This window comes from Oryctolagus cuniculus, chromosome 1 (genome assembly GCF_964237555.1).
Source record: "Oryctolagus cuniculus chromosome 1, mOryCun1.1, whole genome shotgun sequence".
NCBI classification, from domain to species: Eukaryota; Metazoa; Chordata; class Mammalia; order Lagomorpha; family Leporidae; genus Oryctolagus; species Oryctolagus cuniculus.
Window position 1 is genome coordinate 303,894 of NC_091432.1, and position 24,837 is coordinate 328,730.

The following is a 24,837-nucleotide window of genomic DNA, read 5'->3' on the forward strand; positions in this document are numbered from 1 at the left end:
CCTGGCAGCTAGTTTGCACCACTGCGGCGGGTGGGTCCCCACCGGGCGCCCCAAAGGGGACCAGGCGAGCACGACACGCAACGTTCAGAACTAGACGCAAGAAGACGCGAGGCCAGGGAACGACGCGCAGCCCCGCACCCCGGTTCACGGGCACTGGTCGGCTGCAGAGAACCCACCCCCAGCCGCGCCCCGCCGCGGCCCTGCCCACTCTCGCCGGGGAGCGGCGGGCCTCGGCCTCCGCGGGCGGGGCTCATGCGAGGAGGCGGGCTCGTCTCCAGGGGCGGGGCCCGTCTCCAGGGGCGGGGCCTCCCGCCCCTCCCTCCTGCCCCGCGCTCCGATTGGCCGGGCGCGCGGGGCATTGTGGGCCCGGCCTGAGCCTCCCGCGTCCGCCGCCGCCGCCGCCGCCGCCGCCGCCGCCGCGCCATGTCGGGGTCCCCCGTGAAGCGCCAGCGCATGGAGTCCGCGCTGGAGCAGCTCAAGCAGTTCACCACTGTGGTGGCCGACACAGGCGACTTCCACGGTGAGGCCGGGCCGCGGTGCACGCGCCCTCGCCCGCGCGGCGCCCGAGCCGGCCTCCAGCCCGGGGCGGAAGTTCCGCGGACCCGGAGAGGGGCGCGGGGGCCGGGGCCGGGGGCGCGGGGGCCGGGGTCAGGGGCGCGGGGGCCGGGGTCGGGGGCGCGGGGGCCGGGGCCGGGGGCGCGGGGGCCGGGGTCAGGGGCGCGGGGGCCGGGGTCGGGGGCGCGGGGGCCGGGGCCGGGGGCGCGGGGGCCGGGGCCGGGGGCGCGGGGGCCGGGGTCGGGGGCGCGGGGGCCGGGGTCAGGGGCGCGGGGGCCGGGGTCGGGGGCGCGGGGGCCGGGGCCGGGGGCGCCGGGGCCGGGGTCAGGGGCGCGGGGGCCGGGGTCGGGGGCGCGGGGGCCGGGGCCGGGGGCGCGGGGGCCGGGGTCGGGGGCGCGGGGGCCGGGGTCAGGGGCGCCGGGGCCGGGGTCAGGGGACCGCAGCCTGAGTCAGGGCCGCCGGCTCCGTGGCGCCCCCGGGACACCCCGGCCTCGGAGCCCCTGGTTACCCGGGAGCCCCCTCAGGACCGGGCAGAGGGTGGGGCCGGCGTCCAGAGCCCCTGAGCCGCGGAGGCCGTGCGCCCTGGGGCTCGCCCGGGCCGGGCCGGTGTCGCTGCCCCCGCCCCCGCCAGTCGGCCCCGCGGGGTGGGTGGGTGGCGCCCGGGGGTGGTCGTGCTGTGGGAGCGGGGAGGGGCTGGCGCGCCCTCGCAGGGTGCGTGGGTGCTGGGGACAGGTAGGGTTCTCGGGGGAGTCGGCCCGCGAGGAGGAAGAGGAGGCGACTTCCTCTCCTTTCTGCTTTCTCACGGTGACTTGAGGAACCGGGCGGGCGCTTGTTTACCGGCCGCCGGCCGGTCTCGGTGCTGACCCTCCTCCCTGCCGTGCGCACCTTGGGCGGCAGCGGTGACGGCCCAGTCCCTGGGTCCCGGCCGCCCACCGGGGAGCTGGTGCACGGCTCTGCTGGGGGCTGGGGGCGGGGCCGAGCTGGAGCCTGGGGGCTGTGGGCGGGGCCGAGCTGGAGCCTGGGGGCTGTGGGCGGGGCCGAGCTGGAGCCTGGGGTCTGTGGGCGGGGCCGAGCTGGAGCCTGGGGGCTGTGGGCGGGGCCGAGCTGGGGGCTGTGGGCAGAGCTGAGCTAGAGCCTGGGGGCTGTGGGCGGGGCCGAGCTGGAGCCTGGGGGCTGTGGGCGGGGCCGAGCTGGGGGCTGTGGGCAGAGCTGAGCTAGAGCCTGGGGGCTGTGGGCGGGGCCGAGCTGGAGCCTGGGGGCTGTGGGCGGGGCCGAGCTGGGGGCTGTGGGCAGAGCTGAGCTAGAGCCTGGGGGCTGTGGGCGGGGCCGAGCTGGGGGCTGTGGGCGGGGCCGAGCTGGAGCCTGGGGGCTGTGGGCGGGGCCGAGCTGGGGGCTGTGGGCAGAGCTGAGCTAGAGCCTGGGGGCTGTGGGCGGGGCCGAGCTGGGGGCTGTGGGCGGGGCCGAGCTGGGGGCTGTGGGCGGGGTCGAGCTAGATGGGGGGCTGTGGGCGGGGCCGAGCTGTCTTTAAACACAAGTGATGATATTTTAATTTAATTTGATAACGCCGTAGCTGGGGCTGGGCTGGGACAAGACCAGGAGTTCGGGTCACCACCAGGGTCTTCCCCACGTGCCCCGGAGCCGGCACCTGCTGCCCCCCAGGGCGTGTCCAGCAGGAGGCTGGGCAAGGAGTGGAGCTGTGACTGCAGCCCGGGCCCTCTGGTGGGGCGCAGGCACCCAGCAGTGTCCTAATGCCTTCCCCGCTGTGGGACAGGGACAGGGGAGAGGAGGAGAAAGCTCTCCCCAAATGCCTGCAACCTCCAGGGCTGGGCCAGGCTGGAGCAGGAGCCCGGAGCCCATCCGGGTCCCCCCGTGGGTGCAGGGGCCCAGCTCTTGGGTCAGAGACGCTGGCCCCACAGGCCTCCTCGGAAACGAGATCAAAGCTGTGGGTGCTCTTCCTGGAGCCCCCCTCGTGTGCAGGGTCCCTGGGCCCCGAAGCTGTCTGCTGTCCCGGCCAGACCTTGGTCCTGCTTTGCGTTGTGAAAACGAGGTGACCAGCGCCAGCTTCCCAAGGACTCGGTGGGTTCTGGCCGACCGTGCCGGCTCCGTGCCCTAGTGCGGACATCCTGAGGACCGCAGGGGCCAGCAGCCATATCAGTGCCGGCTGCAGCCCCAGCTGCTCTGATGGCCCGGGCGCCCGTGTGGGAGGACCGAGGGAGCTGCCGGCTCCTGGCTTTGACTGGCCCAGCCCTGGCCGCTGTGGACATTTGGGGAGTGAACCAGCGGGTAGCCCTCCAAGTAAATAACGAATCTTAAAACAAACAGCTGGGGAGGTGTCCGGCCCTGGGAGCTAGGCGTCCCTTTCCGCCTGTCAGGGCGCGTGCGTGGCGTCGCCCCGGAGGGCACACGGGGTCCCCCCGTCAGCCACCAACCTTCGTGCTTTGCTCAGGGAACTCCTGCCTCGGCACCTGCGGTGACCGGCGCTGGGCGGCACCAGGGCTGTGCACCTGCTGTGCTTCTTTGTAAAGTTTTATTATTTACCTGAAAGGCAGAGCGGGGGGTGGGGGGTGGGGGTTTCCATCGCTGGTTCTCTCCCCTGATGGCCTGGGAGCCAGGACCTCTGGGTCTCCCAAGCACAGCCTCCCCGGCCGTCAGCAGGGAGCCGGATTGGAAGTGGGGCAGCCGGGACGGAGCAGGCGCCCGTGGGGGGTGCTGGTGCTGCAGGCGGCCTAACCCGCTGTGCCCAACACCGGCCTGCTTTTCACGTGGATGTCCCGCTGGGGCGGCCTGGCCACAAGGCCCAGGTCAGGCGCCACTGGGTTCCTGAGGACGGGCTCACGCCAAGATGGGGCCTGCGGGCGGCAGCCTGCTGTGTGCCGACTTTGCACCAGTGGGCACCCCGCCCGCTCCCACGGGACCAGAAGTCGGCTCTCGCCGAGTGCGTTTGGCCTCAGGCGCTCGGCACTGGTGGTGCTTTCGCCATTGCGCAAACGGCTGCTTCCTGGCCAGCCCTGGCGACAGACGGCGAGGGGCGTGGGGCCGGGGGGACCCTGTCAGGCTGCCGCCGACTGACCCTCCTGTGTGTGGGAATCGTGCCCCCAGCCATCGAGGAGTTCAAGCCCCAGGATGCCACCACCAACCCGTCGCTGATCCTGGCCGCAGCGCAGATGCCCGCCTACCAGGAGCTGGTGCAGGAGGCCATGGCCTACGGCAAGGCGCGCGGCGGGTGAGTGCCGGCCAGGCCCCGTCTCCCTCAGGCGCGGGTTCTGGGGCGTCCCCAGTGCCTGCTGAGCCGGGCGCACCTGCCGCACTCGGGCTCCGTCTGCAGCGTGCGCCCCACATGCCCACCCCACGGTGTAACACCGAGGTCCCCGCTCCTTTCTCAAATGATGTTTTTAATGTCTTATCCACTTTTCTGCTGAAGAGGCAGAGTGAAGGGTCACACCCCAGATGCCTTCGGCGGCCAGGCCTGGGCCAGGCTGGAGCCGGGAGCTCCAGCCGCGTCTCCCCCGTGGGTGCAGGGGCCCAAGCACTTGGACCCTCCCGTGCCGCCTCCCAGGTGCTCGGGCAGGGAACCGCATGCAGGGTGCAGGCACCGCGTCCCCCGCCCGTCACCCTGCGTCCTTGGGGGAGCGGGACTTGCTTCGCAGACCCCTGTAAGCCTGAGCTGAGCATGCTTCTTCTGGAATTTCAGGTCCCAAGAGGACCAGATTAAAGACGCCATGGACAAGCTTTTTGTGTTGTTCGGAGCAGAGATACTGAAGAAGATTCCGGGCCGCGTGTCCACAGAGGTGGACGCGAGGTGCGTGCGATCCTGGCAGCCCCAGGGCGTGGGCAGGCACTTGTGGAGGGCGGGGTCTCGGTTCCTCCCTGCACCGCCTGGAAGGGTCCCCTCGCTCCCACAGGCTCTCCTTCGACAAGGACGCAATGGTGGCCCGAGCCAGGCGCCTCATCCAGCTCTACGAGGAAGCCGGCATCAGCAGGGACAGGATTCTGATAAAGCTGGCGTCCACCTGGGAAGGCATCCAGGCAGGAAAGTAGGTGTGCCCGCCTGGTCCCACAGGCCTAAGTGGGCGTGCGGTGTAAGACTTAGCTACTGATTTGAAAGGCAGAGGGGGAGAGAGGGGCCTTCCACTTGCGGGTTCCCTCCCAGATGGCCCCAGTGGCCAGGGCTGGGCCAGGCTGAAGCCAGAGCCTGGAGGGTCTCCCACGTGGGTGCAAGGGCCCAGGCTCTGGGGTCGACCTCCACAGCCTCCTGGGGCCGTTAGCCGGGAGCTGGACCAAGTGGCGCAGCTGGGACTGCAGCTGGCACTCAGATGGGGGCGGCACAAGCACCAGCCCCCCCCCTTTTGTCTCAAATGATTGATTTCTCGGAAAGGCAGAGTCAGCAGAGATCTTACATGGTTTTAAACGTGACCGGTCGGGGCCGGCGTGTGCTGTCTGGGACGCCACGGCAGCGTGGGTTCCAGTCCCAGCTCCGTCCCAGTTCCAGCCCCCAGCCACTGCACGGCCCAGGAGAGCACAGTGATGGCCCAAGTTCCCGGGCCCCTGCACCCACGGGGGACACCCGGATGAGCTCCTGGCTCGTCTGGCCCAGCATCTGGAGAGTGAACCAGCAGACAGAAGGGCTGTGTGTGTGCTGATGTCCACCTCTGGCTTTCAAATAAATGGACAGTACATCACGTCTTTTAAGATAAATTATTAGAGTGAACGTGTACACGTGGATGCTCGGCGCAGAAGGGACAGGAGCTAGCGGCTGGAGTCCCTGGGGTGGCGCAGCTGTAGCCAGGACAGGCCCGTGCGGGACCCTGGCGGGTCTGCCTGTTGTGGCCGGGCCACGTGAACGAGGCACGGCCCCACCTGCCTCCCGCGCAGTGCGCAGGTCGGGGTGTGGACGTGCAGGCTGCGGCACCTGCCCTGCGGCAGGCTGCTGGGGGGGCTCCTCTCAGAGGCCGTGTCCCCGCCCGCAGGGAGCTGGAGCAGCAGCACGGCGTCCACTGCAACATGACGCTGCTCTTCTCCTTCGCCCAGGCCGTGGCCTGCGCCGAGGCGGGCGTGACGCTCATCTCCCCCTTCGTGGGGCGCATCCTGGACTGGCACGTGGCCAACACGGAGAAGAAGGCCTACGAGCCCCTCGAGGACCCTGGTGAGGCCGCGGGCGTGGGCTGCAGGGTGGGGCAGGCTGACCCAGCGAGCGGGCTGACCTGTGCCCGGCCCCTGCAGGGGTGCGGAGCGTCACCAAGATCTACAACTACTACAAGAAGTTCGGCTACAAGACCATCGTCATGGGCGCCTCCTTCCGCAACACGGGCGAGATCAAGGCGCTGGCCGGCTGTGACTTCCTCACCATCTCGCCCAAGCTGCTGGGGGAGCTGCAGAGGGACAGCACCAAACTGGCGCCCGTGCTCTCGGCCAAGGCGGGTGAGGCCGGCGCGCCGGGGGCGGGCGGGCGGGGGGCGGCGGGGCGTGGGCCGGGGCAGGCCTGCAGGGCCCTGGTGCGTGTGCGTCCCGCAGCCCAGGCCAGCGACCTGGAGCAGGTGCACCTGGACGAGGCGGCCTTCCGCTGGCTGCACAACGAGGACCAGATGGCCGTGGAGAAGCTCTCGGACGGGATCCGCAAGTTCACCGCCGACGCCGTGAAGCTGGAGCGCGTGCTGACGGTGAGTGCCCGGGGGAGACCAGCGCTGGGGGGCTGCCCCGCGCCAGACACCCGTGCTGGGGGCCCGCTCACCCCGCGCTCCACCGCAGGAGCGCATGTTCAGCTCGGAGAACGGCTCGGAGAACGGCAAGTGAGACCCCGGCGGGACCCGACCGCGCCCTCCAGGACGGGCGGACGCCTGGCTTGACGAATCGTTTTGTAGCAATTGGAGCGGGGATGGACACAGGTTTCTGATTTTATGTAAATTCTGCCTAACGCATTGAAGCAGTCACTTTCCTCACTGTTCTGTGGTCTCCTCCCTGCCCCAGCCACCGCCCGTCACACCCCTTCCCGGCTGACCCCAGTCAGGGTCGGCCTCAGAGCTGCACTGGTGGGGCTGGGAGGGGTGGGCTTTGGTGCCGGGGTCCTGGGGTCCTGCCCTGCGTCCCAGCTCGGGGTGCAGGGAGCAGTCACTGCTGACCTCCGGGGCCAGGCCAGGCTCAGGCTCCTGTGCAGCCCAGTGGCGCCACCTTGTGGGGACAGCAGGGCTGAGCAGAGCCTCACCATCCCACACCCGGCGCTGGGTCCCTCCCTCAGCAGCCAAGCCCCCTCCCTGGGAGCTGACCCTGCAGGTCTCCCAGGACGGAGGCCAGGCCCTGTGGGCAGCCCTTCCCTGCACTCAACTCCCTGGGGGGCCCTGACGCTGGGGCCTCCCCTTCCCTGGGGGGCAGTGCAGTCCTGCCCTGTCCCTGCCCCCTACACAGGCCCTCCTGAGGCACACTTCCTGCGCTTCCTCCTCTGGGCCACCCTGGGACTCCTGTTGGGCTCCTGTGCCTGGGGGGCTCCTCCCCCAGGCGCCCACCACTACACCACATGTGCCCCAAGTCCCCGAGCTCACAGGGACCAGGAGGCCCCCAGCTGGGCACCGCCGAGCCAGCCCGGACCTCGGGCGTCAAGGTGGAGGTTTGCTTCTCTGCGTCCCCCCCACGTCTGCGCGCCCACCAGCACCCGTGGAGGGGCCAGGGAGGCCGTGGGCACTGGGTGGGCTGGGACCCCCACACTGGACAGCTGCCTGGGGCAGAGGCAGGGAGGCTGCAGCCAGGCCACACCCCAGCAGGAGGGAGGAGGGCGGAGGGCTCGGGCAGGGAACCCCACGGCACCAGCTCCGGGCCCCCCGCCTCTGACAATCTGAGGCCACAGGCCAGGCCAGGGTTCAGGGGGGCACCAGCCAGGCGCCGGGCTGCAGCTCCAAAACAGCCCTGCTCACCTCCGGTCCGAGCGTCCCCTCCCCAGGCTCCCCCAGTGGCCAGGGCGGGAGGAGCCTGCGCCCAGCACCCGGGGGGGGGGGGGGGGGGCTCCAGGACGAGGTGGCCTCCCGGCTCACTTCCTGCGGGACAGGCACTCGGTCAGGGCCCAGCCAGCTCTGGCCCGCGGCCCCCCACCGAGCCCCCGCAGCCCCCCACCCGGCCCCCGCGGCCCCTCACCCGCCCCCGTGGCCCCTCACCGAGCCCCCGCGGCCCCCCACCCGGCCCCCCACCGGCCCCCGCGGCCCCCCACCCGCCCCTCACCGGCTGCAGAGGAAGAGCAGGTTCTGCACGGCGGGGACGGTGGAGCTGGCGTTCTGGCCGGTGACCAGGTGGCGGTCCAGCACGACGTGCACGGCGCCCGGCTCGCTGGCTGAGGACCGAGGACACGGGCTCCGGTGGTCAGCGGGCCGCAGGCCGCGTGGCCCGGGCTGCCAGCCCCACCCATCCCCGCAGCGGCGCCCGCGGCTCACCGCTGAAGTTGGCGCCCGCGTCCTTCACGAAGTCCTCCACGATGAGCGGCAGGCGGGCGAAGCCGGGCGCCCGGACCAGCTCGCACACGGGGGGCTGGGGGCGGCGGGCGCGGAGCTGAGCCGGCTGCCCCGCCCAGCGCCCACCACCCGCCGCCACTCAAGGCTGCCGCAGAGACCGGCAAGGCCAAACGGAGCAGGGAGGGACCCCACCACACACGCCAGACGGGGCCGAGTCAGGCCAGGCTGGGGGGGGGGTCCCACAGGGAGGGAGGACGGCTGAACTGGGGTGGCGGGAGGCAGCCAGTCACAGGCTGCACTGCCGCCCACCTCGGGGCCTCTCCCTCCGACCCCATAGCCAGCGGGCCCGGGCAGGTGGAGACCCCGTCCTCGCCCCAGGCTGTCATTCAGCCGCGCCAGACCCCTCACAGCCCCTGAGCGAGGCGCCCACTCTTGCTGGAGGGGCCGTGTGCAGCGGCAGGCGCACAGCCCCCACCCCATGGGACGGGCAGCCCCAGGGCGGGGCGGGCGGGAGGCACTCACCCCCGTCAGGCTGTAGCCCCGGAACACCCAGGATCTGTCCTCGTTGGTGGCACAGCACAGGGCGGCGACACCGTGGCCCACGGCACAGATGGGCTCTGAAAGCAGCGAGGGGGAGGCCTGAGGCCCGGACCCCCCCCCAGGAAACACCCAGCAGGTGCTCGGGAGGGGCCTGCTCAGAGCCCAGGCCTGCAGGGTTTGGTGGCCCAGAAACACCCACGGGGGCCAGTGGGGTCCCACGAGGCTGTGGGGATCCAGGGAGGCCAGAGGGGGGCCACGGAGGTCCCAAGAAGCTGCGCGTGTCCAGTAGGTCACAAGGGTCCAGGAGGCCACGGGGGTCTAGGGGGCTGCAGGGATCCAGGGGGGCCTTGGGGGTCCTGGGAAGCTTCGGGGGTCTAGGGGGGCCAGTGGAAGTGTAGGGGGACCCAGGGAGGCTGAGGGGGTCCGGTGGGCCTATTTGCCATCCCCAGGTGCTGCGGGGACACCGTGGGAGGCCCCACACCCTTCACACTGTCCTCATGAGTGCCGGCCCCAGCTCATCACCCCCCCCAGCCCCACCGAGCCCGGGCCACTCTGTCACCCGCCCGGGCCCCGGGGCCACTTACTGCTCTCAGAGTGGAAATGCCGTAGGACGCGGGCCAGGGACCCGCTGCTGGCCAGGTCGGCCAGGGCCCCGGGACAGCTGGGGATCAGCAGGGCGTGGTACCTGGCGCCTGGGAGGAGACCGCGGTCAGCCCCAGCACGGCCGCCGGGGGGGGGCAGGGCCAGGCTCCCCTCGCTTCCCTCCCCCGGGGGACGCCCTCCGCCCACCGTCGATGGACTCGAGTTTGGCAGGGCTGGCGTAGGCCTTGAGGCGGAAGTCCTGCACCCAGCGCGCGTTGCTCTCGGTCACATCCACGAAGTCCACGGCCTTCCCCTGCCCACGCAAGGCGAGCGCTGGTCATCCCGGGTCGGCTGAGGCCCTCGGGCAGAGGGGGCCCTGTGTGTGGCGGCCCAGGGCAGTCCCACACGCGAGTGGACACAGCCCGGGGTCCTGCGGGCTCTGCCACACCCCTGACCCCACAGTCCTCAGTCCCAGCCTGCGCAGCCACAGACGCACAACGCGGCCCTCCTAGGAGCCGTCCACGCCTGAGGGCCACGGCCACGCCCGCCCCCACAGGCAACAAAAAGCCACAGAGGCGCCCTCGGCCGAGCCAGCCCAGGGGTCACCCCAGCCGCCTGGGGCCGGGACCCCGGGGCGCTGGCGGAACTCACCCCGGGCGTGGCCACCTGCAGGTTGAAGGCGGCGCTGGCCAGCGAGAAGCAGTGGAGGAAGGACTGGGCGGACACACCTGCAGGACGAGGGTCTCGGGTAGCCTGGGCGGCCCGGCCCCAGCGCTGGCCACCGACGCTGCGGCCGCCGGGGGCCTTTCCTGGGAGACCCCTCAGGCGCGGGCAGCAGGGCCGCAGAGGGCCGCCCCCAGGACCCCGGCCCGCGCCTCCCGGCGAGCGGCCGCCCGCGGCCCGCGACCCCACCTTCCGCGGCTCCGCTGGCCACCAGAAGACAGGCGGGCCGGCTCGGGAGCCTCTCGGCAGCCATGGCGGCGGGGGCGTGCGTGCGCATGCGCCGAGGGGCTGGGCGCTCGGGCGCGCGCTCCCGGAGGGGTACGAGCTCGGGGCGGGGCCGCGGCTGGGCGCATGCGCCGTCGCCTTCTTCACGGGGCGGTGTCCGTCCTGGGGCTGGGGGTCTGGGCGCGTAGCGGGCCGCTCTCTCCGCTGCTCCGAGGGCCCGCGGCTGCCCTGGCTTGGGGGCGGGGATTGCTCCGGAGAGCGGCGAGAGAGCGCTCCCCGGCCGGATGCCCGCAGACTCGAGGAGACCCCGGCCCGCACCTGGTGCTGGTCACTGCGGGAGCTCTGTTCCCCCTTTCCTGTCCCTAACTTGGCCATGGGCTCCTCCAGCCAGCGCCGGCCAGGGGTGCCTGCCCCGTGCACGAGGGTCCTTTCCCGTGGGCGCGGGTCCCTGCCCCGGGGGCGCCTCCTGAGTCCGGGCAGGTAACCGCGCAGGTTGTGCACCTGAGGGGTAGGGGCTTTTCCGCAGGCGTCCAGGGGGGTGGGCAGGGGCGAGTGGGCTCCGCCTCCCAGGACAGTGGGCAGACGACCGGGTTCTGGCCGGGCTGCTGGGGGTGTCCCGCGTCAAGGGTCTGGGTTTGGGGCCCGGCGGATCTGAAGCTGCTGGGTGGGGGTTCTGCCGGCTAACGGGCATTCAGTACGGCCTGGGCTGGCGGACTGAGGAGGCCAAGGGGCTCTGAGGACCATGCTGGGGGCATGGAGGGCCCAGCGGCCTCTGCTGCAGCCCTGGGCAATCTTGTGACCCCTGGGGAGAGGCCTGGGCAAGCCCTGGAGTGCACTGGCCCCAGCGGCTGCAGGCGGGGCCCCTCCCATTCTGGTGGCCGGCCCCGTGGCCCCTGCCCCCAGGTGAGGTGCAGGTGCTGCTTAGGGCCAAGGGACTGGACACACCTGGACATGACCAGGTCTGCTCTGGGCAGCTGGGCAAAGCACAGGGGGGTCCTGGGGCCCACACAGGTCTGCAGCCAGCGGCCCGGCCGTGGGGCGCCTCTTGGGAAGAGTCCCGGGCCTGGGTGATGAAGGCCTGCACCTGCTGGGCAGTCCCCTGCCAGGACCTGGGCGTGGGGGCTGGGGTCATCCGCGGCTACTCAGGACTGGGGTGTGACCCGCGGGCTACTCAGGACTGGGGTCTGGGGGCTAGGGTCATCCATGGGCTACTCAGGACCCGGTGTGGGGTTGGGGTCACCCGCGGGCTACTCAGGACCTGGGCATGGGGGCTGGGGTCATCCGTGGGCTACTCAGGACTGGGGTGTGGGGCTGGGGTCATCCTCAGGCTACTCAGGACTGGGGTGTGGGGCTGGGGTCATCCTCAGGCTACTCAGGACTGGGGCGTGGGGGCTGGGGTCACCCGCGGGCTACTCAGGACTGGGGTGTGGGGCTGGGGTCACCCGCGGGCTACTCAGGACCCAGTGTGGGGCTGGGGGTCATCCGCGGGCTACTCAGGACTGGGGTGTGGGGCTGGGGTCATCCTCAGGCTACTCAGGACTGGGGCGTGGGGGCTGGGGTCATCCGTTGGCTACTCAGGACTGGGGTGTGGGGCTGGGGTCATCCGCGGGCTACTCAGGACCCGGTGTGGGGCTGGGGTCATCCGCGGGCTACTCAGGACCCGGTGTGGGGCTGGGGTCATTCGCGGGCTACTCAGGACTGGGGTGTGGGGCTGGGGTCACCCACGGGCTACTCAGGACCCGGTGTGGGGCTGGGGTCATCCTCAGGCTACTCAGGACTGGGGTGTGGGGCTGGGGTCATCCGTTGGCTACTCAGGACTGGGGTGTGGGGCTGGGGTCATCCGCGGGCTACTCAGGACCCGGTGTGGGGCTGGGGTCATCCGCGGGCTACTCAGGACCCGGTGTGGGGCTGGGGTCATTCGCGGGCTACTCAGGACTGGGGTGTGGGGCTGGGGTCACCCACGGGCTACTCAGGACCCGGTGTGGGGCTGGGGTCATCCTCAGGCTACTCAGGACTGGGGTGTGGGGCTGGGGTCATCCTCAAGCTACTCAGGACCCAGTGTGGGGCTGGGGGTCATCCATGGGCTACTCAGGACCCGGTGTGGGGCTGGGGGTCATCCATGGGCTACTCAGGACCCGGTGTGGGGCTGGGGTCATTCGCGGGCTACTCAGGACTGGGGTGTGGGGCTGGGGTCACCCACGGGCTACTCAGGACCCAGTGTGGGGCTGGGGTCATCCTCAAGCTACTCAGGACCCGGTGTGAGGCTGGGGTCACCCGCGGGCTACTCAGGACCCAGTGTGGGGCTGGGGTCACCCGCGGGCTACTCAGGACCCAGTGTGGGGCTGGGGGTCATCCGCGGGCTACTCAGGACTGGGGTGTGGGGGCTGGGGTCATCCTCAAGGTACTCAGGACCCGGTGTGGGGCTGGGGTCACTCGCAGGCTACTCAGGACCCGGGTGCTGGAGCAGGTTTGGGCGGGGGCACCAGGGCTCTGCTGTGTCAGGGCCGAGGGGTGCACCAGAGGTTGCATGGTCTGGTTTCTGTCTCTCGCCCTTGCTGTGCTGGGATCCAGGGGTGGGGAGCACCTCCGGTCTCTGGGTGAGGCCTCCCTGGACCGGTGGCCCCTGCCTGCTCCTCGCCCTCCCTCAGAGCCCCTGGGCAGCAGTAGGCGCTGTCCGCCCAGCGCCGCCTTCCCAGGAACTTCCCTCACTGAGATGCCTTAGCAACCAGGTATCCCGGATGTGGGCACCTGGACCAGGAGAGGAGAGTCCTCCCTGGGCCTGTGGCGTGGGGGGTGGGGGTGGGAGGGTGCCTGTGGGGGGTGCCGTGTGGACGGGATCAGGTGGGGGTGGGGGGGTGCCGTGTGGACGGGATCAGGTGGGGGTGGGGGGGTGCCGTGTGGACGGGATCAGGTGGGGGTGGGGGGTGCCGTGTGGATGGGATTAGGTGGGGGTGGGGGGGGTGCCTGTGGGGGGGTGCCATGTGGACGGGATCAGGTGGGGGTGGGGGGGTGCCGTGTGGACGGGATCAGGTGGGGGTGGGGGGGTGCCGTGTGGACGGGATCAGGTGGGGGTGGGGGGGTGCCGTGTGGACGGGATCAGGTGGGGGTGGGGGGGGTGCCTGTGGGGGGGTGCCATGTGGACGGGATCAGGTGGGGGTGGGGGGGTGCCGTGTGGACGGGATCAGGTGGGGGTGGGGGGTGCCGTGTGGACGGGATCAGGTGGGGGTGGGGGGTGCCGTGTGGACGGGATCAGGTGGGGGTGGGGGGTGCCGTGTGGACGGGATCAGGTGGGGGTGGGGGGTGCCGTGTGGACGGGATCAGGTGGGGGTGGGGGGTGCCGTGTGGACGGGATCAGGTGGGGGTGGGGGGTGCCTGTGGGGGGGTGCCATGTGGACGGGATCAGGTGGGGGTGGGGGGTGCCGTGTGGACGGGATCAGGTGGAGGTTGGGGGGTGCCGTGTGGACAGGATCAGGTGGGGGTGGGGGGTGCCGTGTGGACGGGATCGGGTGGGGGTGGGGGGTGCCGTGTGGATGGGATTAGGTGGGGGTGGGGGGGTGCCGTGTGGATGGGTTCAGGCAGGGGCAGGGACACCAGGCAGTGAATGGCAACCCCCACACGTGGGTCTCGCCCTGGGCAGGGGCAGGGGCAGGGCCTGAGCACTGGGGCAGGTGTCCCAGGTGTGGGGGAGGGGTGGGTGTGAGGAGGAGGCAGGGGGCCGGGTGGGGGTGCAGCTGCCCTGGGGCCCCCCCTCGGCTCCGAGTTTTTCGGCCTTTGCTTTGTGCACTGTGTGCTTTTTACATTGACGCTTGCGTAGACCTTACCCGTGAGTAGTTCTGGGGTAGAATAATGAAAACTCTTTCTCGAGGGCCGGCCCCGTGGTACAGTGGGCTGAGCCACGCTGTGACACCGGCATCCCACAGGAGCCCCAGTGTGGGCCCTGGCCGCCTCAATCCAGCTCCCTGCTTAAAAAAAAATGTGGAGGCAGGCCTGGGACCTGGCAGCCTTCCAGCCACTGGTCCACTGCCCAGATGACCACAGTGGCCAGGGCCAGGCCAGGCCAAAGCCAGGAGCTCCATCCGGTCTCCCACGGGGCGCAGGGGCCAAGCCCTTGTCCCATCTTCCGCTGCTTTCCCTGGCCATCAGCAGGGAGCAGGATCGGAACCGGCGCCCATGTGGGGTGCGAGTGTCCTGGTGGCAGCTTGACTGCTGTGCCACAACACAGGCCCCTAAATAAATCCAAAAAAAAAAAAAAAAAAAAGCCCTGGGCGGCCCCAAGACCCTCTTAGGAGGGTCTCTGGGAATGACGCCAAGTCGGAGAAACAAGGCCGCTGTGCAGTGACGTGAGGAAGGGGTCTCGGGCAGGGGCAGGCGGCCAGCTCAGGGTGGGCCGTGCCAGGAGGCAGAGGATGGGACCCGTGTCCGGGCGGGGGGTGCACGGGGCCCTGGGGCGTCCTGGCGGGAAAGACGCAGTCGCGGCCCAGGTGGCAGGCAGTCCGTGTGAGTGCAGGGTGCACGGGCGGCTGAGCGTGCGTCCCCGCGTCCGGGACGTGAACGGGCACCCCCCCCCATTCTTCCTGGGATGTTGCTTTCTTCAGCCCTAAAAAGGAGGGGAGCGGGCAGGTGTTGGTGCGGGGGCCAGGCTGGCGCCTGTGCTGCTCCCGAGTGCCGGGTTCGAGTCCTGGCCCAGCCGCAGCCTTCGCAGGCATTTGGGGAGTGAGCCAGCCAGCGATGCTCTCTCTCAGGTGGGTGAACAACTAGGAGACAAAAAATAAACAAAACAAGTGCTGTTCTGCTCCCAGTGCCGCAGGGGCCCCGCGAGGCCGGCACAGCCGCAGCACCCTTCAGACTCTGCCAGGGCCGCAGCGCCCAGGGCCGGCCGCCGGGGGACTCAGCCGCCCCCTCTCCGGACGCCCAGCAACAGCTTGTCTGCCTGCCTGCCGGGATGGCGGGATTGGGAGGGGCTGGTGAGCTGGAAGCTGGAGCCACGCATGCGCCCTGTGCCCTGCACCCTGCTCCCTGCGCGGCCGGCGGCCTCCTGGACTTGCCGGTGGCAGGGGGTGCAGAGGTTAAGAGGCTGCAGCGGCCGGCGCGAAGGTGCAGCAGGTGACCCCACTGCTTGTGAACCGGCATCCCAATCAGAGCATCTGTTCAGTCCAGCTCCCTGCTGGTGGCCTGGGAAGGCAGCCGATGATGGCCAGAGCTGGGGCCCCTGCACCCATGTGGGGGACCCGGAAGGAGCTCCTGGCTCCGGACTTCGGCCTGGCACAGCCCTGGCTGATGCATTTGGGGAGTGAACCAGTTGGTGGAAGATCTCTGTCTCTCAAATAAATAAAATAAATCTTAAAAAAACATGTGGACAGGGACTGGCGCTGTGGTGTAGTGGGTCAAGCCTCTGACTGCGGCACTGGCATCCCACATGAGCACCAGTCTGAGTCCCGGCTGCTCCACTTCCGATCCAGCTCTGCTCTGGCCTGGGAAAGCAGTGGGGGATGGCCCAGGTCCTTGGGCCCCTGCCCTCGTGTGGGAAACCCCGAGGAAGCTCCTGGCTCCTGGCTTTGGCTTGGCGCAGCTCCGGCCGTTGCGACCAACTGGGGAGTGAACCAGTGATGGAAGACCTCTCTCTCTCTAACTCTGCTTCTCAAATAAATCTTTATACGTATATGGACAAAAATGGAGGTTTGGAGGGGTGTTCTGGGACGGGGCAGCAGGTGCACCATGGGTGCTGACCCCATCTGGGCCTGGGTTGGGGGCCCAGAGACGGATGTGGGCTGTGTCTCTGGGTGGGGGTGGGCACAAGCAGGGCCCGCGGGAAGTAGAGCAGGTCTAGGGGAAGGTGCCCAGGAGAGCCCACAGCACTTCTGGGGCTACATGGAGGCCTGGTCAGCTGGAGGCTGCTTGGGGTGGGCTTGGGGGCCTGCGTGCCTCCAGGGAGAGGTGCTGAGAGGCCGACAGCAGGGCCCCTCCTGGAATGAGGCCCCCGTCCCCGATCCCATGGCCCCACTGCTCAGTGTCCCTCTGGTGTGAGGGCTCCCGGGAAGGCTGAGGGTCTGCGAGTCAGCCCATCAGGCTCAGGGGCATTGGGGCGGCAGGGGGCCGGCCAGGGGACCTGGGGCTCCCCCACCTGTCCCTGGAAAGCCCAGCATGGGCATCTGTGCCTTCCTCATTCCCCCATGGAAGCCCCGCCCCTCCCAGTGCAGGTGAGACGCCCCCACCTGGGCCTCACGGCCCCCACCCCCTACCCCCTACCCGAGTGCAGGGTGAGACGCCAGCCCAGCCTTCGGATAACAGAGTTTATTTCAGACTCGGCCTCTCCTCGGGCCCGGGGTGCCCACGGCCACCACCCAGATGTGGGCACACCTCGCTCCCACAGAGCCAGCCCTCTGCCACAGGGCCGAGGGCCAGAGTCTCCCTGCAGGCAGGATGGGGCCGAGCACGGGTGTCGCTCGCCCGCCAAATGGTTCTACTCTACCGGTATTATTGCATTTATACGCTTGTTAGACAGGGGGCGCTGGAAGCAGATGGGAGGGGCCCTCGCGGAGCTGGGGGCGGGGTCCTCAGGGTCCTCCCCTCCCTGGGGCTCTCGGCTGCCCCCAGGACAGTCGCCACTCTGGGCAGGGGGTGAGGCAGTCCCAGCCCCAGGGGCTCCCGGGCACAAGCTGGGAGAGGTGCCCTGGGCAGAGCCCGGCCAGGGACTGGCGGAGGCCGCCTCCGGTCAGCCCCCCGTGTCCCGCCCAGCTGCACACAGAGAGCAGGAGTGGGGAGAATGAGACACCACGCCCTTTAATGCCCCATCCTTCTCCACGGCCCTAGGGCTGTGCAGCCGGGGGCGGGGCTGGGGAGTGCGTGTGCGTGTGTGTGCGTGTGTACACGGATGTGTGACGGTGAGGCCTTGCATGCACTGCCCTCCAGCTCTGTACAGAAAGTGGCTCCCGGCCCCGAGCTGGGCACCGGGCATCATTTTTTCCGGGCCCAAAAGACCACTCCAAGAACCAGGGCCACGGCTGCCACGGCCACACCCCCGGCCACCAGCAAGGGGGTCAAGTTCTCCAAGGGCCAGGGCCCTCGGCCCCCGGGGCCCCCGCAGGTGGATGCGTGCTCTTCGGCCCCATCCCCGGGACCCTTGGGCTCTGGGGCTGCGTCGGGACTGCCGGGCGCGGCGGGAGCGGCGGGGGCGGCGGGGGCCGGCTTCAGGTTGCTGTGGTTGTTGAGGAGGGCGGGGTCTGCCTTGGCTGGCGCGGGGGCAGGGGCTGCCGGCCGCTCCTGCCTCTCCGTCTGGGCCTCCTTCTTCACGGGCTTGGCGGAGGGAGCTTTTCCGTCGGTGGCTGGGGGGGCCTTGGCCTCAGTGGCAGCCTGGGGCACCTTCGTGTCGGGCTTGGGGCTGCTGGTTCCCTTCCCTCTGGACTCCATGGCAGGTGGGGCTGCTGGGCGTGTGGGACAGGCAGGCGGTCAGCGCGGCTGGTCCCTGAGCATGGTACGGGCCTGCAGGCAGACACCAGGGAGGGGGTGGGCAAGGCTCCGCTCCTGGGCGCCCCCACCCCTGCCTGGCTCATGGTCCCCCCAGGAGTCCCCTCTAGGGAGCTTCCTGTGGGTGTCAGACCCTCCTCTTGCTGGTCTGGCCTCCACCAGCTCCTGCCCTCTGGCTGGCCGCAGGTGGGCAGACAGGGCCCTCCTGCAGATCTGGGCTACGCCCCTGCCGCCGGCGCAGGGCAGGGAGGCACCGAGGGGGAAGAATCCGGCCTGCGCACTCAGCCCAGGTGGGGAAGGGCAGGGCGGGGCCGGCTGCAGGCGGCTGCTGGGGTTGGGAGTGGGACTGCAAGGACCTGGAGGTGGCACTGAGACTGCTCCCTGGAGGTCCCCTCTGCAGGCAGCTCAAGGACACTGAGTCCTTGCTGCCCCGGGGCAGTGCTTGCCTTGGGGACGCAGGTGTCCCCAGAACAAGCCTGCAGGCCAGGTGCAGGATGGGCTGGGCCTCGCCCAGATTCTCAGCGGCCCAGGTGAGGGCGGGGACAGCACCCCAGGCCCAGCCGCCTGCCTGGAGACCTGGGGCCGCCTGTCTCCCCTGGGGGAAGGCTGAGGGGTCCCCCAGCCGGGAAGGAAGAGGGAGCCAGTGACGAGGCTGCCGCTCAGGTTCCCCACCCCGGGCCTGATGCAGTGACCTCACTGAAGGTCATCTGAAGGTCACCGCGTGAGGAGGGTGTCCGGGGAGAGGACCAGCCACTGCCCCGCATCCCAGGGAGCGAGGGCCTCCCTTTCCCACCCCCAGCGCCCCCGGCAGGGGGGTGCCAGCCGCTGGGCATCACATGCGCAGCGGGCAGTGGTCTCCCCCTCCCTTATTTCTGAGCCCTCTCACCTCCCAGCCGCTTCTTCCCCCTCCCAGAGCCACGGTGCTCAGGAGAGCACCAGGCAGGCTTGCACCCCCAGGCACCACACTCGGCCCCCCCCGCCCACCCGCGAGCCCCCCGCCTTACGCCGTCCTGCGGGCCTCGCACCGCGGCGCTGCGTTCCCTCTGGACGGCGGGCGGCGGCTGCCCAGGCGATGCGATGCGATGCGATGCGGTGCGGTGCGGAGAGCCTGGGAGATGCCCACAATGCACCGCGCCCGGGCAGAAGACCAGCGAGGGGCGGGGCCGCAGGTTCAGCGCCCGCCCCTCGCGGCCACCGCGGCTCCGCCCCCGGCCGGGGCGAGGCTTAGCGCAGGCGGCCGCCCAGCATCCCGGCCCCTCCCCCAAACAGACTCCCAGAGAGGCATCTAGGTAGAATATTTATTTATCCTCTTACATGACAAGACACAAAAAATTACTTTTAAAACTCTTCAAAGGAAAAAAAAATATAATCTGTAAGCAGCAGCACAGCTTCCAAGGTACGGAGGTGACGGGGAAACCGAGAACTGAGCCCAGGTAGTGTCACGGGGTGGGGGAGGGCCTGGGGCGCCCAGTCTGGGAACACAGCACCAGCACGTCAGATCAATCACCAACACATTCACATGGCAGGGACGGGCGGGGAGAGGCCTCCACCCAGCGTCTGGGGGTCTGGGGGTGGCCAGGGGCCTCCGGCAGAGGTCCCAAGAGCAGTGGACCCTGGGGGAGGGCAGCCCGGCCGCTGGTCTTCCTGCTTGCTCTCCGGCCGACCAATCCCAGGGCAGGGACGGGGGTGTCTCAGGAGAGGTCTGCAGGAGATGCAGCAAGAGGGGCCGGGCGGGGCTTCTCTGGACAGCCTGACAGCACCCGGGCCCCACGGGGCCAGGCCAGCTGAGGGCTGGTGGGCGGGACCTGCTCCCCAATCACCCACCCCTCACAACGTGTGGGTCCCACAGGGTGGGTGTGGCTCCCCCCCAATGCTGGCCAGGCCGACGTGAGCTAGGCAGCAGGGCCGGCCGGCAGGCCAGACGGACGGACGGACGGACGGGAAGATGGCAGAGCCACGTGGGCGCAGCAGACTCAATAAATAGATTTGTATGGATCCCCTCCGTGGACCAGGAGGGCCTCAGAGATGAGAGGCGGTGGACTGGAGGGGGTGGGGTCCAGTCTGCCCAGCCCAGGCCTGGGAGCCCCCAGCCCAGAGACCAGCTCCGTCCCCGGGGGCCTTCAAGCCGGCACAGGACTGGGGCAGGGGCTGGCTTGAGGAATGTAAGAATCTCCGCATTTTCTACATAAATAAGACGTTGATCCCAAAGGTTGGGCAGGCGAAGCCCTGGGTGTGTGCCACCCACGTGGACCCTGCATCCCCTCCCAGCTCCCCCGCCCCGGGGGAGGGCTCAGGGCTGGGGACGCTGCAGCAGCGCCAGCAGAGACTCGGCGATGCCCAGGAAGTACACCACCTGCGCGATGCCGAACAGGGGGGCGATGACCAGCGCGCGGCAGTAGGCGCCCTTCAGGAAGGCCGAGGGGCCCTCGTGCCGCCAGATCTTCCTGTGGGGGAGGGGAGGTCAGGACCAGGGCCGGCGCCGCCCCCCACGCCCCGCCCCGCCCCGCCCCGGCGCACCTGGCGCAGTCCAGGAAGCCCGAGTAGGTGTCCTCGTTCAGGCCGCGCTGGAGTGACTGCAGCCGCGTCTTCACCACTAAGAGAGGCGGGGGTGAGCGCCGGAGCCCCGCCCGGGAGCCCGCGCACCCCGCCCTGGCCCCTACTGACCATCGCAGGGATTGACGGCCACGGCGGCCGCGCTCCCGGCCACGCAGCCGGCCAGGAAGGACACGTAGAAGGGCGACTTCTCCTCGGTCGCCGGGCGGCCCAGCTGGTTCAGGTTGGCAAAGAGAGGGAAGTAGACGACGGAGAAAGGGACGTCCCTGTGGAGAGGCAGCAAGCTGGCGGCGGGGGCGGCGCGGCTGGGGGCGGGGCCCGGCCGCCTGCCACCAGCCCGGCCCTCCAACCTGAGCAGCGTGGCCCCCAGTCCCTTGTAGAGGCCTGCGATGCCGCGGGTCCGCAGCAGGTCCCGGGTGAGCTGGACGGCCGTGGGCCGGGGAGCAGCCTGGGCCTCCACCGAGGGCTGGGCCGAGAGCTGCGCCTGGGCGGCCAGTATCTTTCTCTGGGCGGCTGGTGGCACAGGGGCGGCTGAGTCTCCTTGGGAGGGGTGGGGCCCCGGCGGCCGCCCCGCCCCCCCCCGCGCAAGCCCCGCCCTCACCGAGGCGTCCCGCGTCCTGCAGTTGGATCTTCAGCATCTCCATGGGCGTGGTCACGATCACCTGGCAGGTGCCAGCCCCACAGCCCGCCAGCATCTCCTTAGGCAGGGTCAGCGGCTGCCTGTCACGCAGGGGCGGGGCCCGTGAGGAGGGGGAGGCTCCCTACCCCAGAGGTGAGACAGACGCTGCTGCCACAGGGGCAGGGAGGGGTACTGAGCCTCGGACACGCCCCGTGCAGGGAGCTGGGGTGCCGAGTGTCCCTCCCACTGCAGGTGAGGCTGCCCTGGGGGCTGAGGGCGGGGCCCTGGGCCCCTGTGTGTGTGTGGGGGGGCTGCCCCCACAAGGTCAAACAGTCCAGGTGAGGCCTGCAGGCGGGTGGGGGGCACCCAGCTGGCTACACTGACCTCAGCCCTGGCCTGCTCTGTCCCCTGGCACCCAAGCCCCTCACCCGTCTTTGGAGAGCTGATATCGGAAGAAGTCGTTGGCCGCCAGCTTGATGGCCTTCTCAGGGGTGACCAAGGTCAGGTTCACGGCAGCTCCTGTGGGCGCGCGGGGCTCAGACGGGGTGGGGCACAGTGGACACGCTCGGTGGCCTGGGCTGGGAGGCTGGCAGCCAGCGCGGCCTTCCGGCTGGCACAGCCCCATCCCAGCCGCTCTCGGCTGCCTCCTCCTGCCCTCTTACCCACATTTGGGCCTGGGTTGTGCCAGGTGGGGCGGGACTGGTGGGGACAGGGCCGGGCCTTCCGCTAGCCCCCTTCCTCTGGCTTTGGTCTCTCTGCTATGGGGCAGTGAAGCAGGGAGCCCAGAGCCCACTGGGAGGCCTCCATGGGGAACACGGGTGCTCGCACTGGTAGGACACAGGTCCAGGTCCGTGGGGGCAGAGCCCTGGGGAGGCCGTGCGCCAGTGCCGAAGGCTCAGGGCTGCGTGGCTTCTGGGCAAATCCCAGCTCCGAGTGTGTCCTAAGCTGCTTTGCAGCCACAGCCCCCCCTTGTTTCTAGGCACAGATGGGCTCCTGCCTGTGCCAGAGGGCGGAGGGGGGGGAGTACCAGCACCAAGGGCAGGTGGGGGTAAGGCCTAGGTGAGCGGCCGGGAGCCGCTACCATAAACCCGGGCCGGCCCCTCCCTCATCCCAGTCTCCACTGCCAGCAGCAGGTGCAGCCAGCCCCAGGGGACACAGCACTCACAGCACGCTGCCCCGTCCCGAGCGTCCCGAGCCTCACCCCGGTACATCCCGAAGTAGCCCTCAGAGCGGATAGTCTTGATGAGACAGTCGGACCTGCAGCCAAGGGGAGGGGGTGACCTGGGGCCCCTGCCCTGCCCCAGGAGGGTTCTCCCTTTCCAAGAATGAGGGAGGGGCGGAGCTGCCCCCGGCCGCCGGGCACTCACATGCTGGAGTACATGCGCTGGCCATTCTGCTGGTTCTGCAGCCGCGTCTTGGCCAGGTCGATGGGGAACACGCAGGTGACCCCGATCAGGCCGGCGATGCCGCCGTTGATGAGCTTGGCGGGCAGGCTGTGTGGGCAGGGGGCCGTCAGGACTGCCCCCCGACCACAGATGGGGCCTGGGGCGGGGGGGGGGGGCTGGGGGTTGCTGCTGACCTGATCTGTTTCTCAGCCATTTAACTCCGGCACAGCCAGGCAGGAGCAGGAGACGCGGCGGGGGAGGGGAGGCGGTGTCGGTGGTGGCCAGAGGGTGGACGGGCGAGGGGGAGGTGCTGGCCTCCCACCTGCAGGGACTGTGTAGGTGCCTGCCGCTGCGCTTCTGTGCTGCAGGGGAGAGGGGCAGGCATAGAGCAGGGCCTGCAGAGGGGAGGCAGCGTCTGCCCCTCACCCCCGCCCCAGGCTGCAGCCACCAGCATGTCTACCCCCTCACCCCCACCCGTGTCCTCCCGGCTGGCCTCCCACACGCACACGCTGGCGCTCACGTGCACACGGGCTGAGCTCCAGCTTTTAAAGGGCCAGGCAGCTCTGGGGGACAGCGGCATGGGTCAGCGTGGCTGCCCGTGCACCTTGACCCCTGGACCGACCCGGTTGTGGTGACCGTCACCCCTACCCTGCCCTTGAGCAGACACGCTGGCATCGGCCTCTCCAGGATGGGGGCTGGCGCCCCAGAAACCCCACCAGCACCTGGCTCAGGGCTGCCAAGAGGGCCGTGGCCACTGGGACCTCCGGGGGCCTTGGAAGTGGGCAGCCGGGGGGGCTGGCCTGGGGCTCCCCATGGTTGCCCCCCATCCTCTGCAGGCAAGAAAGAAGGGGCGTCTCCCATCAGCGCAGGGCCAGAGCCAGCCTCAGGGGCTTCCCATGGAGGGCAGCCATCAGAAGTGAAATGGGGGGTCCTGGAGCCCTGGATCCTCTCCCGTGTCGCCCCCACCCCTGTCCCGTCGGGGGTCAGCTATCACAGACTCACCCCGCAGCCTGCTGCCCGGGGTCGCTCGCTGGCTCGCACCCAAGGTGCCTCCGAAAGCTTGCGCCTCTCCCCCCAGCCCCCGCGCTGAGGTGCCGGCGGCACTGGATCCTCCAGCACTCCAGAAAGCCGCCTCCCCTGGCAGATAAAGCCGGCAGCCGGGAGGCTGGGGGAGGAGGCGAGGGGGGCTCAGGGATTGGCCGAGGGGCGGGGTGGGGCGGGCCTGTGGGGGGGGCGACTTTCTCTTTCACTTTGGGCGAGCTGGGGCTAAGGGAAGAGGAGGTGGGACATTTCTCAGAGCCCAGCAGGGCCTGGGCCCTCAGGGATGGGGGAAGTGGTCCGGGGACCCACCGCCTCCCGCGGCTGGGGGTGTGGTAGCCGGGGGTCCTGTCTGTAGCTTTGGGCCGAGTGCAGCACCGCCTCCCAACCGGAACCTGTCCAGGGCCCCAGGACCGGGAGGGCGGTCTGTCCTGTGCCCCGGGGGGAGATGAGTCAGTGCCCACCCGTGCCTTTGTGTCCCTTAGGGGCAGGAGCACACAGGGTCAGTAGGGAAGACGGGGCTGGCTGAGTGTCACCGAGGCTCTCGCTCACCTGGCTCAGCCCCACCCAGGGCCTCCTGCCGACCTCTGAACTTCAACCTGATCTCTCCCTCCCCCCAGCCCCACCCAGCTCTTCCAGCTGCCCTGAGGCCTTCTAGGGCGAGGTCGGGCCCAGCCCTCAGGTCCCATCTGGGGTGGGGGCACCCACATGGCAGGGGCCAGTCCTCAGCAGAGCGAAGGAGGCTCTGTGCCCTGGGACGGGGAGCAAAGAGCAGCGTCCTGGACTCATCCCCCTCCTCCTGCCTCCACGGAGGCTCCCAGCCCTGCGGGAGAGACAGCTGTCACAGGCCCTCCAGGGACACCCACGTTGCCTCAGAAACCCAGCGGTCCTGGCCGGACCACAAAGGCCCCAGGGCTAAGCCAGCCCTCGCTGTCCACTCCCTCCCCGCTGGGTAAACCGAGGCCCCGGGCCGGCTGGGGACAGCAGCAGAGCCCGGGCCGGCGCTGCTTCTCCCGGGCCTGCAGGGTGAATTCTCCCACGGAGGAGGCTGCCGGCTCCTCCTACTCCCAAGAAAGGCAGTGGGGGGTGAGGCTCGGAGCCCGGGCTGGCCGCTGCCTCCCCATTCAATCGCTTTCTGTCCCGCGGCTGGAGAGGCTCGGACAGGGTCTTCCATGGCGCCGCGCCCCGAACGGCGGACAAAGGAGAAGCGGTCGGGGGCGCCCGCTGCCGGCTCAGGCCCTGCCGGGACTCCGGCCACGCACGTGTCCACACATGTCCGCGGGGGGGGGGGGGGGCCGCGAGCGCGCCCCTGGCCCGGCCGCTCCTGAGCTCAGGCGCCAGGCTCCCACCCTCGAGGACACGTGTGCACGGGGAGCGCGCCCGGCACCGCCGGGGCCGAGCACGGCCTCCCACACCCGGGCGACAGGGCGGCCGCAGCATCCGCCGGTTCCGGCCCTGCCACGGCCGCCCTGCGCCCTGGCCGGCCGCTGTCACCTCCCCGCGCCGAGGCGCCCCGGCCGCGCCCCAGTGGGCGCACGCGGCCGCCCCCGGGCACTCACCGCGCTCCGCCGAGCCGCGCCGCGCTCGCCTCCCCGCCGCGCCGCGCGCCCGCCAGCACCTAGGCGGGGAGGCGCGTCCGCTCGGCGCCGCGCGCGCTCCGCCCCCGGCCCCGGCCCCGGCCCCGGCCCGCACGCGGGCTTCGGCTCCCCCTCCCGGCCGCCGG

General features: G+C 70.5%; 4 protein-coding genes across 5 annotated transcripts; 1 reads left to right on the forward strand and 3 right to left on the reverse strand.

The window, feature by feature from the left end:
- The first annotated feature begins 341 nt into the window (after window positions 1-341).
- Window positions 342-6,492, forward strand: TALDO1 (transaldolase 1). Its single transcript, XM_051830010.2, has 8 exons — window positions 342-520; window positions 3,655-3,778; window positions 4,247-4,354; window positions 4,458-4,589; window positions 5,523-5,698; window positions 5,776-5,973; window positions 6,067-6,212; window positions 6,301-6,492. Exons 1-8 carry the CDS (start codon window positions 424-426, stop codon window positions 6,343-6,345), a joined length of 1,026 nt encoding a protein of 341 aa, XP_051685970.2. The 5' UTR covers window positions 342-423; the 3' UTR covers window positions 6,346-6,492.
- Window positions 6,429-10,162, reverse strand: GATD1 (glutamine amidotransferase class 1 domain containing 1). The gene is made up of 8 exons (XM_051830011.2): window positions 10,020-10,162; window positions 9,759-9,835; window positions 9,315-9,420; window positions 9,110-9,217; window positions 8,508-8,602; window positions 7,968-8,061; window positions 7,759-7,867; window positions 6,429-7,577 (listed from the first exon to the last, which is right to left on the reverse strand). The coding sequence occupies exons 1-8, from the start codon at window positions 10,105-10,107 to the stop codon at window positions 7,571-7,573; spliced, it is 684 nt and encodes a 227-aa protein (XP_051685971.1). The 5' UTR covers window positions 10,108-10,162; the 3' UTR covers window positions 6,429-7,570.
- A 6,169-nt stretch (window positions 10,163-16,331) lies between these two features.
- CEND1 (cell cycle exit and neuronal differentiation 1) lies at window positions 16,332-18,687 on the reverse strand. 2 transcript variants are annotated; one of them, XM_051830017.2, is made up of 2 exons: window positions 18,524-18,687; window positions 16,332-17,534 (listed from the first exon to the last, which is right to left on the reverse strand). In XM_051830017.2, exon 2 carries the CDS (start codon window positions 17,460-17,462, stop codon window positions 17,010-17,012), a length of 453 nt encoding a protein of 150 aa, XP_051685977.2. In that variant the 5' UTR covers window positions 17,463-17,534; window positions 18,524-18,687; the 3' UTR covers window positions 16,332-17,009. The 2 variants fall into 2 exon arrangements, with proteins under 2 accessions (XP_051685977.2, XP_051685978.2); XM_051830018.2 differs by having other exon boundaries at window positions 16,332-17,476; window positions 18,524-18,672.
- A 116-nt stretch (window positions 18,688-18,803) lies between these two features.
- Window positions 18,804-24,777, reverse strand: SLC25A22 (solute carrier family 25 member 22). Its single transcript, XM_051830015.2, has 11 exons — window positions 24,674-24,777; window positions 23,079-23,241; window positions 22,271-22,438; window positions 22,059-22,184; window positions 21,893-21,948; window positions 21,120-21,210; window positions 20,674-20,792; window positions 20,423-20,585; window positions 20,184-20,338; window positions 20,037-20,112; window positions 18,804-19,963 (listed from the first exon to the last, which is right to left on the reverse strand). The coding sequence occupies exons 3-11, from the start codon at window positions 22,288-22,290 to the stop codon at window positions 19,810-19,812; spliced, it is 960 nt and encodes a 319-aa protein (XP_051685975.1). The 5' UTR covers window positions 22,291-22,438; window positions 23,079-23,241; window positions 24,674-24,777; the 3' UTR covers window positions 18,804-19,809.
- Between the last annotated feature and the right edge of the window lie 60 nt (window positions 24,778-24,837).

What these genes read in the sequence shown, in the direction of transcription:
- TALDO1 (XM_051830010.2), top strand. Translation starts at nt 424, where the DNA reads ATGTCGGGGTCCCCCGTGAAGCGCCAGCGCATGGAGTCCGCGCTGGAG. An exon ending in TACGGCAAGGCGCGCGGCGG is followed by an intron (nt 3,779 to 4,246) that starts GTGAGTGCCGGC and finishes CTGGAATTTCAG; the next exon opens with GTCCCAAGAGGACCAGATTA. An exon ending in GAAGGCATCCAGGCAGGAAA is followed by an intron (nt 4,590 to 5,522) that starts GTAGGTGTGCCC and finishes CCCCGCCCGCAG; the next exon opens with GGAGCTGGAGCAGCAGCACG.
- GATD1 (XM_051830011.2), bottom strand. Translation starts at nt 10,107, where the DNA reads ATGCGCACGCACGCCCCCGCCGCCATGGCTGCCGAGAGGCTCCCGAGC. An exon ending in GGCCAGCGGAGCCGCGGAAG is followed by an intron (nt 9,836 to 10,019) that starts GTGGGGTCGCGG and finishes CTCGTCCTGCAG; the next exon opens with GTGTGTCCGCCCAGTCCTTC. An exon ending in CGCGGGCGCCAACTTCAGCG is followed by an intron (nt 7,868 to 7,967) that starts GTGAGCCGCGGG and finishes CTCGGTCCTCAG; the next exon opens with CCAGCGAGCCGGGCGCCGTG.
- CEND1 (XM_051830017.2), bottom strand. Translation starts at nt 17,462, where the DNA reads ATGGAGTCCAGAGGGAAGGGAACCAGCAGCCCCAAGCCCGACACGAAG.
- SLC25A22 (XM_051830015.2), bottom strand. Translation starts at nt 22,290, where the DNA reads ATGGCTGAGAAACAGATCAG. An exon ending in CAGCGCATGTACTCCAGCAT is followed by an intron (nt 21,949 to 22,058) that starts GTGAGTGCCCGG and finishes CCTTGGCTGCAG; the next exon opens with GTCCGACTGTCTCATCAAGA. An exon ending in GCAGGACGCGGGACGCCTCG is followed by an intron (nt 20,586 to 20,673) that starts GTGAGGGCGGGG and finishes CTGTGCCACCAG; the next exon opens with CCGCCCAGAGAAAGATACTG.